The 13,916-nt window shown below is 52.3% G+C and overlaps 5 protein-coding genes across 5 annotated transcripts; 1 reads left to right on the forward strand and 4 right to left on the reverse strand.

Moving 5' to 3' along the window:
- Positions 1-20: 20 nt before the first annotated feature.
- Positions 21-1,257, reverse strand: BJX68DRAFT_254710 (uncharacterized protein; the record flags this gene model as incomplete). The annotated part of the gene is made up of 6 exons (XM_071042921.1): positions 21-124; positions 177-427; positions 481-851; positions 902-935; positions 974-1,014; positions 1,141-1,257. The coding sequence occupies 6 exons, from the start codon at positions 1,255-1,257 to the stop codon at positions 21-23; spliced, it is 918 nt and encodes a 305-aa protein (XP_070899952.1).
- Positions 1,258-2,905: 1,648 nt separating this feature from the next.
- Positions 2,906-4,660, forward strand: BJX68DRAFT_275168 (cytochrome P450; the record flags this gene model as incomplete). The annotated part of the gene is made up of 5 exons (XM_071047793.1): positions 2,906-3,137; positions 3,198-3,385; positions 3,436-3,557; positions 3,607-4,480; positions 4,529-4,660. 5 exons carry the CDS (start codon positions 2,906-2,908, stop codon positions 4,658-4,660), a joined length of 1,548 nt encoding a protein of 515 aa, XP_070899953.1.
- Positions 4,661-7,702: 3,042 nt separating this feature from the next.
- BJX68DRAFT_65586 (uncharacterized protein) lies at positions 7,703-8,990 on the reverse strand. The gene is made up of 4 exons (XM_071049566.1): positions 8,658-8,990; positions 8,220-8,603; positions 8,063-8,169; positions 7,703-8,014 (listed from the first exon to the last, which is right to left on the reverse strand). Exons 1-4 carry the CDS (start codon positions 8,944-8,946, stop codon positions 7,778-7,780), a joined length of 1,017 nt encoding a protein of 338 aa, XP_070899954.1. The 5' UTR covers positions 8,947-8,990; the 3' UTR covers positions 7,703-7,777.
- Positions 8,991-9,271: 281 nt separating this feature from the next.
- Positions 9,272-10,946, reverse strand: BJX68DRAFT_65592 (uncharacterized protein). The gene is made up of 2 exons (XM_071049568.1): positions 10,356-10,946; positions 9,272-10,301 (listed from the first exon to the last, which is right to left on the reverse strand). Exons 1-2 carry the CDS (start codon positions 10,702-10,704, stop codon positions 9,670-9,672), a joined length of 981 nt encoding a protein of 326 aa, XP_070899955.1. The 5' UTR covers positions 10,705-10,946; the 3' UTR covers positions 9,272-9,669.
- Positions 10,947-11,494: 548 nt separating this feature from the next.
- On the reverse strand, positions 11,495-13,528 carry BJX68DRAFT_65590 (putative amino acid transporter). Its single transcript, XM_071049567.1, has one exon. It carries the CDS (start codon positions 13,346-13,348, stop codon positions 11,567-11,569), a length of 1,782 nt encoding a protein of 593 aa, XP_070899956.1. The 5' UTR covers positions 13,349-13,528; the 3' UTR covers positions 11,495-11,566.
- Between the last annotated feature and the right edge of the window lie 388 nt (positions 13,529-13,916).

Genomic DNA, 13,916 nt, shown 5'->3' on the forward strand with positions numbered 1-13,916 from the left:
TACAGCAAAGGGCGAAACGACTACATCCGATCCTGCCTGACCTCAATCTCCGTGTGTGCGTAGATCCTTCCATCCGGAACAATAAACCGCTCTTCGCTTGTGCGATCCAGTTTGCTAATGATCTCTGTCGACAACAATGTGTTGCTTGCCGCGAAGAGTATTCATTCCGGCGCTACGGTGGCCTCGAACTTTCGAAAAGCCCGAGCCTGATCGCTGAATGTAGCGCTTGCCGGAAGAGTATTCGCCAATGAGTCGGGGGACAAAGCGGGACGCGATGGCCTTGAACGACGGGATAGAGGCAGCGAGAATGCCAATGTTTATTTCGATAGCCGACCAGTACGTGGCGCCGCTGATGGCCGGGGTCGGGTCATCCGAGGTGAGCATCTCAGGAATGAAGGTTATGCGGATGATGGAGGAGGCGCAGGCACTAGTCGGTAGGTCAGCAGATGGATTACACGTCGGGAGTAAAGATGGTCGCACAATAAACCCAGACAAAGGATGCAGACGAGAGCCACCTTTTGCTCACGCGGCATCTGGAGCTTGACAATAACGCGGATAGGTAGCGCGTATGTGAGCATGTCGGTAAGGATGTTTAGTGCTGCATTGGCGAGATAGAAAACATTGATATTGACGCATGTCCCTTCGATACTGGTATCCCAGGCCCTAAGTATCGGACGACATTGGAATGCCGCGGTGAGAACATTCGCCAGTGCCTGGCAGGTTATGACGCCGAACATAATAAAGGATAGCCGAGTGAGGTACTTGTCGCCAAGCCGAGTGTAGAACCAGCAGACGGAACTTTTGACGAAGCCGAGGCAGGAGAGATAGAACATGGAACTCAACCAGACATTCTGGAGTTGATTAGCGCTGTGTAGGTACAGGGTGAATTTTATCGACATACCATCGATGCACCGAGGCCGTGTTGCACAGCTAACCTGTTAGTCGCGAAGTGCGGTCCAGGCGAATAATAGACCTATCAACGACAGTCACTGATGAAAAGGCAAAGGAGAGCCCCTAAATCAAGTACAATTAGTACCGCCAATGCTCAATCGTGAGTGAGTCTTACACATGCGAAGATAACGAGGTCTGAAAATATTAGCCAGGTCCACAAATCATCAAAAGAAACGTATAGTCGTCCACGCCCATCTTCTTGAGGACAAAGATTCGGGCAAACAGGCGCAGAATTAGAACGACCAATGTAACGACCGCAAACGCGATGGCGATCCCAACGACGTTGGACCCCTGAGATTCAGCCATTATGGATCAGAATAGGTGAGGACAGCGTAGAGCAAATCGATTCCAGCATCGAGGATTGAACTCCCCCAAAGTGAAGAGTTCAAGACTTTGAGAATGTATGTCAACAGGTTAAAAGCCACAAAGATCCTTCGTAGGTTGATAAAAGTCGTCCAGGGGCGCCCCAACTTCGGTAGGGATTCATTCCCTGTCAATGATGGACATTACGTTCCCAACTCTGGCCTGGTCGGCGGCTGTCCTGCGACGTTTGCTTTTTGCTCTTCCTTCTAGAATTTCCACTGAGACAGGCCCTTGGTCAAGGGACTAGGAAGCAGAAGCCTGGAGCGAAGTCGAATGCACCATTATCGGACCTATTGTTTTCCCTGTCGACACCGAGAGCAACGACTCAAGTTCAAGGACCTCGGTCACTCCGACAAGGAAGTTCTGGTGATAACAAGATGGCCACTCACGGAGCCAGAAAATCGCAGGGACACAGAGCCTGGCCATTCATGGCCCTCCAGACCAAGGCGGGTTCGGACATCCCCGCGTTACGGATTCTCAGGTCGACAGCGATCGGCATTGAGGTTGAATCCTACACGGGACGATACCGGAAAAGTAATCCCCTCGCGGCGACTTCAAGTTATTGGTAATAATGAACGGGAAAGCGATGCTTCCAAAGCATGGGTCCTGCCTTTGATGTTGACTTCTCGAATGAGCCGAGCGTGCTCATTCTGGGGAGGGTAGGCACAGAGATATGGGTGGCCATCGTGGCACCGGACTGTGACTTCAAAATACATACTGGAGATATTCGGGAAGGAACCGGGACTGGTAGTGGTGTGAAGTGCCTAAACACGCAGTAGTGATTGGCTTGCCTCAACTCGTGTTATCTAACGTCGCTGAACGTTGAACCTGGGTAGCTTTGACCGAACTTACTCCAGATGAGATAGGTTGGCTGAAGAAGCGAAGCGAAGGATCAAGAAAATGAATGAAGTCAGTGGATACTCATGGTGGAGCGCGGGACTGCCGATCTCTTTGAGGGAAAACGTCCTGAACCATTTCGCCTTTGCGAGTGTGTTTGTGATGAGGTGGAGTGTGGATTGGCCCAAATCGGCGCGGCACGAACTTCCTCACAATGCGGCGGAAACGGGAGAATAATGGTAGCTTCGTACTTTGTAGCAGGGGTTGATGTCTCTTCCTCGGCCCGCGGGAGGATGTGGCCTACAAGACGCTTTCAGGTCAAAAGTCGAGCATGTCGGAAGCCCGTCGGGGCTTGAAGTAGGAGCTGACCCCAGCCGGGGCTACCAATTCAAAACGACGGCGTCCGCCGCGCGGCCACGTCCGCCTCTGCTCCACCATTTCAACGTAAAGTCCACTCGGAATCGACAGTTGGATTGCCTAATGAGGAGCTCGCAACGTTTCCCAGTTTGACACCCGAGCTGTCACCCACTTGGCTCTGAGAAAATGTGGAGGCCGTGATTGGGTCCGCAATGGATCTGGCTTGCCGACACACAGGCTTGGGATTTCAAATGACAGGATCTGGGATAGCAAAAGACGACACGAAAAATGGGGAGCAGGCGGTTTTGGATCGCGGGTCGCGGAGTGAAGCGTCGATACCTTTGCTTCTCTGGTTCATCGTTCTCCTGCATCGTTCGTGAGGCTGACAACTGGCACCATGGGGCTCCGAGAGCAGCTCGTCTCGCAGCTGACAGTGACAAATGTCATTTTGAGCTTCGCCGCTTATGTTGCGCTCAAGTTTCTATATCAGATTATCTATTGTCGTTTCTTTCACCCGCTGTCCGTCTTCCCTGGGCCATTCTGGGGCAGTGTCACTCGACTATGGATCGCGTGGCATAACATGAACGAGACCGAGTTGCCTACCGTCTATGCCCTGACGAAGAAATATGGTAAGTTCAGGTGCTTTGTGGCTACTGGGCGCGATCACTGACCATAAATGTGTGAGATAGGGCCCGTCGTGCGAATCACTCCTTCCTTGCTGCTGGTCAGCGACCCAACGAAATTGCCAGAAATCTACCACCGCAATGCCGATAAGACTGGTCACTATATAACCGGCTCGTTTGGCGAGACCGAGTCGTTGTTTAATATGAGATCGCACAAAACTCATGCCGCATTCCGGAAGCACGCCGCAGGTCCGGTATGTGTTCTTTTCAGACAGAAGGCCGATATATACTGAGTGGGGAACAGTACAGTTTCTCGAGCGTAAAGCGCATGGAGCCATTGATCGACCTCCGTATCCGCCACTGGGTCAACAAGCTGGATGAGAGGTTTGTCCGGACGGGAGCGGTGTTTGATTTTCCTGGTGGGCAGTGTAAGTCGCTTAGCCGGAGCACACCTGTTGCCCGCTAATCTGTCCAGTTACATGGCGTACGATATCATCAGTGAGGTCGGGTTCGGTGCACCATTCGGCTTTGTTGAAAAGGGCGAAGACGTTGGCGGTCTAATTCAGGGTTTCCATGACGGTCTTTCAGCCTTCGGCCTCCTTGCGCGGTTGCACCCCTTCACGAGCTGGGTTAAGACGACATTCCTGAAAAGGTATCTCGTTGCGAAGCCTGAGGACGATTCCGGTATTGGCGTTCTGATGCGTTTCCGCGACAGTCTCATTGAGCGGCGGCTGGAAGAGCTGAAACAGAACAAAGATATCGGGAGAATCGATCTATTGCAGACATTCCTAGAGGCGCGCACAGAGGATGGTCAGCCACTGACAATGGATTACATCAAGGCTGAGATCTTGCTTGTCCTGTTAGCCGGTGCTGATACCACGGGGACGGTCTTCCAGGCTATGATCCACTACCTACTCACTCACCAAGAGGTATACGAGCGGATGATGGAAGAAGTCGATACCGCCGTTCGCAAAGGGCTTATCAGCGCAGATACACCCCAGTATACCGAGGTCCTCGAGCATTTGCCCTTCTTTGTCGCCTGTGTCCGCGAGACACTGCGAATGTGCCCACCAGCGCCCAATATCTTTCCTCGATATGTATCTGAGCCGGGATTAGACCTGTATGGGAAAATTGCACCTCCAGGCACCGAGGTCTCGGGGAACCCCTGGATCATGCAACGCGACGAGAAGGTGTTTGGAGAGAATGCAGAGGAGTTTAATCCAGACAGGTGGATGAACCCCGAGAGCGCAAAGCTCATGAACAAATACCTGTTCTCTTTTGGCTACGGTGCCCGTGGATGTTTGGGGAGGGATATTGCCATGATGGAGTTGTTCAAGGGCCCGCTACAGGTGAGTCCGCCCCAAGCAGTGTCATTTGCGCGTGGCCAACACCTCCAGTTTTTCCGTCATTACAAGCCTCATTCTGTGAAGGGGAAATCGGAAGCGAAGTTCGTTGTTAAGGGAGGGATTGGGTACTGGCGCGGTATGTGGTTGACTATCGAGAAGCGACCATTAGTGACACCGCTTTGAAGCTCGAGAGAGATTTGTTAGTTTCTGGCTGAGCAACTGAGTTGCGTCTGAGTTAGGAATTTGATAAACCTGGGGCCAGCAGTGGGCTCCTTGGTTGATTTGGACAAAACTGGGTGTTGTAGGTGCGGTAGTTGCAGGAGTAGTAACACCGGACATCAAAACGCACCTTCCGTAGTCAGCCGGACCATCCGCTGGGTCTTCTCCCCAGAGAGTAAATCTCATTTCCGATGCTTTTGTCTCGTGGTGCTCACTTATATTCTGAATAAACGGTCACTTTTCTTCCACTTCTATGTCCACCATCACCGTCACTGACAGAAAAATGCCACCAGTGATACGAAGCCGTGGGAGTCACTGCCTCGAGCCTCGAGGTACTGCCCAGCTGGGAACAAACAGGCCTTTAAGGACTTCCAGGTCAGGTCCTGGAATACACAAGTACATGTTCTTTCTACTAAGCCTCGTGCTGTTCTATCTTCCCCAACAAGCAACGGTTCCCCGCCTAGCTACGGTTGTGCACCTCTGTCGCCAGGCTGGAAAGCGGACACAGGGCATCTATGGAATCGCCAGCGACGGCGATCAGGGGTTATTCTACCGAATGGAGAATGCCGGAGCGGTTTGTGATTACCTCTCCAACATCAGCAACTAATCCTACTACAACCCCCCAACAGGGTTTTCACGTGGCTATGCCACATCATACTGACCGCGAGACAAATGACCCGAAAATTCCCCAAGAAAGCTTTTTTCAGCACTCGATGGGCATCTACGATAAGGATGTGCGACGCGAGAAATATCGGATTGATCAAAGTAACCCTAATTGTTGCATACAACGTATAGGAGACAGCTGGTGCATATAGTCCGCCATCAGACTGTCATTCCAGGTTATCTTCATTCAAAGTGCCTTCTGTGTAATTGCTGGGTGAATAACGTATGCTCGCCCATGCGCCTGCAGCGCTATAAGCGCGGTGAATTTTGAGCCTTCAAAATGTAATCACAATCGCCGCGAGCAGGGACTGGGCGAGGAGAGGGAGGTTGGAGAGCTATACATCAAGTAACAATATTCACCTAAATCCCATGGCAGTGAAGCTAGGGCTCACCTATTGAGTGGCGCGTGTTGAATTTCAGCTTGTCAATGGGGCGCGCTATAAACTATAAGTATCTCTGCCAAGGTGCGATATTCCATCTCGTCCTCATCCTTTAGCCATTTTTCAGTCATTTTCTAGTGATTCCTGCGGCTCATATTACGCTGGCAATTCGACCAAATCATCGTCATACCAACGCTGGCTGATACCTTACTTTATATGCTGAAACCCTTCCTGAGGCATCTTACGTCGCATCCACATGGTGGTTGATGTCATCCCGTCGCAGCTCTTGATACATCGGGAAGCTGCGATAAAGGGCGCAGCAGAATCCCAACAACCCCCCATCAGAAGCCGGCTTCAGGTCCACTGTAATCTGAGGACTCTTCGCCGTCAATCTTGCACTATAACCCCCGCATTCCTTTACTATTCTATACTCTACCCCTCGTCCTACTCGCGGAAGTCCCCGAAATGCCAAAAGTCAGCAGGAAGGCGTTCCTATAATCCATCAGGAACGCATTCAAGAACTGAGAATCCACCGAGAAGAAAGAGGATGACGTGGAGAGACTGTCGCCGAGATCATCGCCAATCGCCTCGCTCCTCGGCGAACTTCTTGACGATTGATCGTTCAACCTCATCTACCTGACTACTTCGCTCTTACCCGACACAAATCCCTCCTGCTCGAAGCCAACAGGCCTGGCCTCAATCCCAATATTCCACCAAGCAATGGTGATTGGCCCAATGTCATCGGCCAGCTACACGAGTACATGGACCGTGTCCAGCTTACACCAAGAATGAGGCTATGGATGGAGAGTGAACGAGATCCGCTGGGAGAGCTCCAGCTCCATGGGCTAGTAGGGTGGCGTGGAAGGGACTGTGGCCACGAAGCATACGGCCCCGGGGTCGTGGAGGAAGACCTGAGACAATACTTTAGTATCCGGGAACAACATCCCCTAGTGTGTAGCGAGCCCCACGGTACGTTTTAGAGTTGCTTGATGTATCAAGTGACTTAGGCAGTGAGTTCCCTTCCACCTCTGGAGCATGTGCTGATATTGGAAGTATTAATAGCCGCGCGAGTGCGGTGTAGTCCTGGAAGCGTTCCCCTGGCTGACTACGTCGACTTCTTCTCCCAAGAACAGTCTTTGATACGATAATCCTTACCAACATTGATGAGATCAACACAAGCATCACATCCTACCCCATGGAGATAACGAGACTCAAATACGAGAAGCCCTTACATTGCACAGTAGCAAGCGTCGACGGACTACATGAGCGTCAGGAAAGGCAGACTATTGCGCGGGTTACACCACTGACAAACAAGGCGAAGCCAATCTCGCCTTGATAGAGGCGAAAAGGCCCAAGGAGTATACCTCCGCCCGTACGCAATTACTTGCGTAATTAAGTACGTCTCCTATACGCAAACCTGCGATCTTATGGTGTCTAATATTCGCATTCCGTGGCAGAAAGAGCAGCCGCTCGTATGCACTTCAAGAATTGTCTGGGCGAGCCGATTACTGTATCGGCTATGGGAGAGCCAGCCACGGCGAGGCCGATCTGGCCATGGTCGAAATAAAGAGGCCGAAAGAGTATTGCCGCGACCACACTCAGCTTCCGGCCTATATGGGTACGTAAATTATGCCCTACGATGGATTCCTATGGTGCCTGGCAATAGTATGTAGCCACCTCTTGCACTGCGACAGTCGTTCAATGGGAAACTAACCCAAGGCGGGTGTTCGCTCATATCACCCATGTCATCAAGGCAGCGATACAGCTGAGCCCAACAACAACAGCTGAGCCATTGGGTATCGAGGCCTACCATCAGGCACAGATGGGAATACTGTAGAGCCCTACAATGCAGAGAGAGAATAAGCTTGTATATATTTAATCACCTTGAAGGCTGTACGGCCGGTGTATTGATAATAAGAGACCAAGGTTCTAACAGCCAATTGACTTTTAATCACTTTGCAGACCTAGGTTCTCCCTTAATAGCCCGCTAGCCCCAGCGAGGTTTATCAAGAATGGATGGGAACAGTCGGATGTTATGTCATCTAGGCCAGAATTTGTTGCATTGATCGCTCCACACAGATGCGGGCCCTCCCACTCCATAGCAGTCCTCGTCCGCGGTTTCCAATATATTGTCAATTTGGGTGACTAGCTCGTCGAGACCGCTCCAGGGAGACCTCATTGTCTTGGTTGTGACATCCCAGCACCGGTCGCGTGGTTCGCAGACTCGCCCCGGGAAGCCATAGAGTCGGTCCAACTCGCCAAGGTTCTCGATCAGCTGGCTTATGTTAGCGGACAGCCCGGGACTGGGAACGAGGGGGAATACCTCGGAGTTACGGTCAATCTTGAGAAAGACGAAGGTTGATATGTCGGTGTGGAGTCCATAAACAACGGCGGTACGTCCCTCTCTTTTGAGTCTCAGGTGGGTGATGGCTAGAAGTCATTCAGCTGTCGGTCGTGGCTCGCATAGGCTCAACGCTTACCCATGTGTAGAATCAAGGGGAGCCGCTTGTTTATCACTCGCTCCCAAAGGATTATAAAGTAATCACGGACCTTGCCAGTGCTGTCTTTGAACCCGATCGTGTACGTTGAGTCTGCAAGGAAATACTCCTGGCCCTTGGGCAGAGCAGTATGTTTGTCTCGGTAAGGTAGGACCATTTGTTGACCTTTAACGTAGGCTGGACGAAGGATTGGCTTTCTTGCTCGCCCAGAGCATCCAAGCGCTTTCTTTCGTGCCTTGATACAACGCTCCAAGATCGTGCATAGTACTTGATTTTGAAGGTCGTCCCACATCCTATCCAGCTGTTCATACTCGACTCTCCTGAATTTCCTATCGTAGGTCTCTGTCCTTTGTTTTCTCATGGTTTCTATGATGCAATCTCAGCAATGGAAGCTCAAATCGTGTTGCCCTGGTCCCATACCGAGTTCTTTGGCGTGCGGCGACTTTCCGTATGACCGGATAACTTGAACCTCACTTGTTTTGATGCCAAAAAGCCGCTGGAGCCCTCCATAGGTCATCATCCATTCATGAATCGAATCGTGGAAAGCATGCATTTCCGGGACCCCCAGGGTGGGAGGATCGGCCTCTGGATCGTGACGGATTTTTGCCTCGATCCACCTCTGAACCTTCCTATCCTCTGTCTCGCAATATGTCTCCTGCCTGGGCATGACTAGGATTCGCCGTACCAAGTTGTTGATGATCGGCAACATTCGGTGGTTTTGTATTGAGTATTGGCACGAGTCTCTGGAAGAAGATGAAGGAGGGAGATGAGGAAGAGTCTGACCGGGGGCGAAGAGACTTTCGGGGTGGCTTATGTACTCCTGGGACATGGTTTGGGTTTAACCAAGGAAGAATCCGCGTAATAACCTTTGGTGGTGTGCTCGTTGCTTCGAAGGTCTAAATATGATGCACTGCCACATTGCCCTACGTGTGTACAACTCTAATTCAAGCTGTAATCCCTAGCTTCTCCTCACGATAGCGTTTTGACTTCTCTCGTTCATCCAGACTCCTCCTCGCTCTCCTCGAGATTTTGCTCGACTAGATTTTAAAGGTTTACTTGGGCTCCTGGCTGTGTATATCAATAACAAATCATGCAGGGGCCGACGAAAATAATAATACAGTCCACCTCATCCATCCTCTTGACCCGGCTGCCCATCCATCAGCTATAGTTGTCAAGAGTGGATGGGAATCCAGAGACGAAGATCGGGTGCAGAAAGGGCAAACAAGAAAGAGTCAAGTGGTATTATGCAAACCCGCTGATGTCTATAATGTACCTATTAGAACAAGGAAGGACCAATACTCCAGCAAAATCAAACCAAAGCCGTGCGATATCCAGGATAGCTTTAGCTCGCCAAGACAGCCAAAGGAAACCATCCAAGATCTATCTCCTTGGGTTTCCCTCGCTCTTTCCTCATATTCCTCTCAATATCCTCTCACCTCCTCTCATTCTCCTCTCTCTCACCCCCCAATCGGAACCTCGCCCCTTCCCTCGGTGGACTCTGCGGCGGACTACTCGGGGGGCTATTCAACGGACTCGAAGTGACTGGGTGAAGCAACACAGACTGCGACCCCGTCGGCGTCGCCCGCCCACTCCACGTCGGAACCGGCGACGCCACAGGCCCATACCGATGATGCAGCCCGGGCATCTTCATGTTCGTCAGCGTCATCCCACTCGTGCTCCGCCCGTCCTCCTCTTCGATTCGCAGCTGCCGCCGCCGCCGCTCCCAGATTGCCCAGAGGACGCCGCCCATTATTAGCAGGCCGATGGGGATTCCGACGCCCAGAGCGACGGCTATACCTGGGGAGACGCGCTTGTGGTCGTCGTCGTCGTCTTCGTCATCTTCATCGTCGTGCTTGTCGTCGTCGCTTTTTGGGTGGTAGTCTGACAACCCCGCGACGCCGGGGATCGCTGTCCCGCGGGGTATGCTGAACGGCCCAGTTCCATATTCGCAGGAGATCTCCTCATCGTCTCCATCCATAGTGGCAGACCCGCAACAATACTCCGGCCCCTCGCTATCGAACCCGACATTGACAATCGCCACAGTCCCACTGCGATGATAATCCGCTATTGAATGTCGTCAGTTCACTACCACATATATCGCCTCAGAAGGGAACATACAACACGGCGCATAACACCTCGCGCCCCAGGAATGATCCGTACAGCTCCCCCGGGAAAGAACCATCCCGCGCTCGCCCTGCTGGAAGCAGAGCCCGTTCGACATGCAGATGTCCCCCGCATTACAGCAGTTTATAACGTCACCGGACTGGCAGGGGACGTGGTCGGTCGCTTCGGAGCCGTCGAGATTGTAGCATGTTGCGGAGATGGTGGTGTTTGTGTGCGTAGAGGTTGGAGTTGAGATGGACTCAGAGTCGGAATGAGAGACCGAGTCCGATTCCGAGTCGTCATCAGCTAAAACGAGCAAAAAGAGCGCCGCGAGGGCGATAACGAATGGTGATCTCGATCTCATATTTATTCTTGAATTGTCGTCGCAGAAAGAAAGACCAAGGCTTGGGGTGAAAACAATAATGGACAATAGTCAGACCGATCTATTCCACCACGCGACCGGGCGCGCCTTATTTATGCCGCCGAGCAAACCCAAGAAAGAAGCAAACAAAAGCAAGTATACGTCTCATCAGAGTCTGACCGACAGGGTTTCTCTGACCTCAGCTCGCGCGAAGGATTCAGGATTCGGGATCGGCGGCACCAGCCCTCGAGCTTATCCCGCTCACCCACGAATAAACATCGTCCTCGATATTAATAGTTTGTCGGGGTCTCTCCATGGCTGACTTTTAGCTGTGACTCGTCTCCAGTCACTCGGATGTCTCTTGCGTCTGTGGTCCCAACGTGTCGCGATCGTCCTGATTTGCCGGGCAGTAGTGTGCTATGCTTTGTTTTGTTTGTCGGTGACACCAACTCAGCCGGGCAGAGGCTTAGGGCTGTCAAGCGTCGCTCATGATTCATCGTTGGTGGCCCAGAGGGTCCGGCATCCTGGCGGAGCACGAGGGAAGCTGCAGTTGCGTTGCCAATTATAGCGGTGTGTCACTCACTCCCAGTCGGGGTGCAGTGTGCTCAGTGCTGCTGCATGGAGCTGATGGGCCTGCTTATCTACCTACTTGGGTATGCGTTAAGTTATCCCCAGTCGGGTTCGTTTTATTCGTGTCTTGTCATACTCTGCTTCCAGTCTGAGACAGGCATGTTTTCAGCGGGGCGATAGATGCCCTGTCACAATTCAACATGGCACATTTCACATTTCACATTGCATTCATTTCATTGCACAAATACCCTGCGAAGAGCTGAGCCGCTCAATTAGCCAATATATGCTATCTCGTCTATGGGACCCGTCCCCTCAGCCAGACTGAAACCGTTGCTGACGTGGTATACACCATGAATCCAAAGCCCAAAACAACCATGGCCAAGTCCCCTCGCTTCGCCCAGGGCGTGTCCGCCACGCCTTTCCAATGCAGGAACGCCGGGTATATGTATACCAGAGGGACGCATGCGAACGACCCGATTAGCGAGACGAATTTGTCTAGATCGCCTGCTCCCAGTGCGGCGATCACTCCGCATCCCAAGACGGCGCTTGTGCGGAAAACGTTCTTCTTCCATTTCGTGCTTGGGTCTCGCTTGCCAGAGACACGGCCGAAAAGCTTGCCTTCGGCAATTCGGACAGCCGGGAATAGCTGTATTGGGGTGCCGACCAGGATCGCGAGCGAGTACAGGCACTGAATGGTGTTGACCAATGGGCTATCCTGCGGGAGATTGGTGAAAATCTCAGTCTGGGTATCCTGACCAAAAGCCGCGTATGAGAGAGCTCCGACGGCCGTGAATAAGACGGTGATGATTGCCATCACGGCGTACAGTAAGCCGTCGAAGGACTGGGGTCGCTTCATTGATGATTGGATGGGCAGGACCAGCCCGATCCCTTCAAACGTGAAGATGCACGATCCTATCGTCAGCGTAAACGAGTCCGAATTGAACAGCTTGACCCCCGGTCCAATCCCACGAGTTGCCACGCTGGCGATATCGTAGAAGTAGATGCAACCCAAGCCGAAGAGGATGAATGCATCAGCCAGTAGGGCGACCGGGCCGAGTTTCGAGATGTTGCGGATAAGTGCCAAGGGAATAAGCACGAGCAGCTGAACCCCTATCAAGTGGGCGGTGGTAAGGGAGCGAATCGTTGCTGGCGTGACGGCAAGGAAGAAGGCTCGCAGGTTCTCCGCCGTGAAAATGATGCACGCACAGACGAACCCGATTTGGGAAATCGCGACGGATGCCAGGATCAGCGATCGAAGTTTTGGCCCAGCGATTCGTTCACCAATGTCTCCGTAACCACCACCGTATTGCCTTCGACATTGTAACAAGAGATGGAAGCAAAACGTCGAAATTAACGCAACCGTCACAAGTGTGATGGACGAGAACAGGATTCCTCCATTTCGAAAGGCTTTTGGCAGGAATATAATACCCGTCCCAATGAACGCCTTGAGCAAGGTAAAGAAAGTCTTTGTATTGGTCGCATCGCCTGGCCGGAAAGAGCGACGCCGTGTATGTCTTCGAGTTCCCAGCAAAGGTCTACGCTCTGGCTCCGGAGGTTCCTCCTCCCCTTGTACGCTCTCCTCGTCTGTTTCCGACTCTGTCTCTTCCAGGTCCTCTCCCGCAAAATTGCCGTACATGTCTAGGTACTCGAGGAACGAACGTCGGAGGGCAGGATGGTCTTGGCCGATATTCTGACGGATAAAGTGCCGACGGAAGCTACCGGGCTCCAGGGCAGCTATCCCTTCTTCCTCGCGCTCGGACGGCCGTACCGTGGCAGCGGAGAACGATTTGGCTCGTTTATCCATGCGGGATTGCTTCGTTTTGGCGTCGAGGCGGTAGAGGTCACGGTGCATGTCTCCGCCCTGGAGTCGGAGGGAGGACTGCGGTTCTGGAGTTCCCGACGGGTTCGGTCGGGTCTCCATGTCCGGGAACCCAGCTTCATCGTGCAGGGAGGCCGTGAACTGGGGATCAAGGTGTTGAGAGAGGATCGCCTCCTCCCTGGGGATCGCCTCATCGCTGGGGATGGAGACGGGGACGGACGCGGAGGAGTTGCTGGACGTGGACGCCGGCTCTGCCATGGTCACTAACGGTCAGTTGCCAACAGCAGTTGAGGATGGAGGTAGTTAATGAGGGCGAAGGTGAATGAAAGTGAATGACGGAGCCACGATGGGCAAGCGACACTTCCAGAATCCCATCCGGGCGGTTGTGGCTCGGATTTGTTGATTTGCGTCTGGCCGCCGCGTGAGTCCCATGGAACAATCCACAATCTTCGTGGTGACGTTATTGCCCTTGATTGGCGGGTCAAGGTCACCTGACTCGAAGCATAGTTACGTCAGCTAGACGCACAACTCTCAGCAGTCCTCAAACCACCATCGTACGAAAAGATTAATTTAGGCAAAAGTCAAACTCGGCAGATGTACCAGATAACAGACAGAGCATAAATACATGCTTTGATCTTGGAGGGAAAATCCGTTGTGGCGGTAGGGTTCTTTGGCTCGAATCCTTGCATTGTCCGCTTATATATCGTGGCAACCTGTCTCTACAGCAAGAGGATACAATGAGCAAGAACGGGATGCATTTAATATTCCTGCTAGGTCAGAACACCCTAGTAGAACTATGCTTACTTATAGTCTAAAGGTCCCAACA

This window comes from Aspergillus pseudodeflectus, assembly GCF_044049435.1.
Source record: "Aspergillus pseudodeflectus strain CBS 756.74 chromosome Unknown BJX68scaffold_17, whole genome shotgun sequence".
Lineage (NCBI taxonomy): Eukaryota > Fungi > Ascomycota > Eurotiomycetes > Eurotiales > Aspergillaceae > Aspergillus > Aspergillus pseudodeflectus.

Coding starts and splice junctions, on each gene's coding strand:
- BJX68DRAFT_65590 (XM_071049567.1), bottom strand. CDS start 13,348: ATGGCAGAGCCGGCGTCCACGTCCAGCAACTCCTCCGCGTCCGTCCCC.
- BJX68DRAFT_65592 (XM_071049568.1), bottom strand. CDS start 10,704: ATGAGATCGAGATCACCATTCGTTATCGCCCTCGCGGCGCTCTTTTTG. Junction 10,302..10,355: donor GAGGTGTTATGCGCCGTGTT/GTATGTTCCCTT, acceptor GACATTCAATAG/CGGATTATCATCGCAGTGGG.
- BJX68DRAFT_65586 (XM_071049566.1), bottom strand. CDS start 8,946: ATGTTGCCGATCATCAACAACTTGGTACGGCGAATCCTAGTCATGCCC. Junction 8,604..8,657: donor GCCGCACGCCAAAGAACTCG/GTATGGGACCAG, acceptor ATTGCATCATAG/AAACCATGAGAAAACAAAGG. Junction 8,170..8,219: donor CCCCTTGATTCTACACATGG/GTAAGCGTTGAG, acceptor AATGACTTCTAG/CCATCACCCACCTGAGACTC.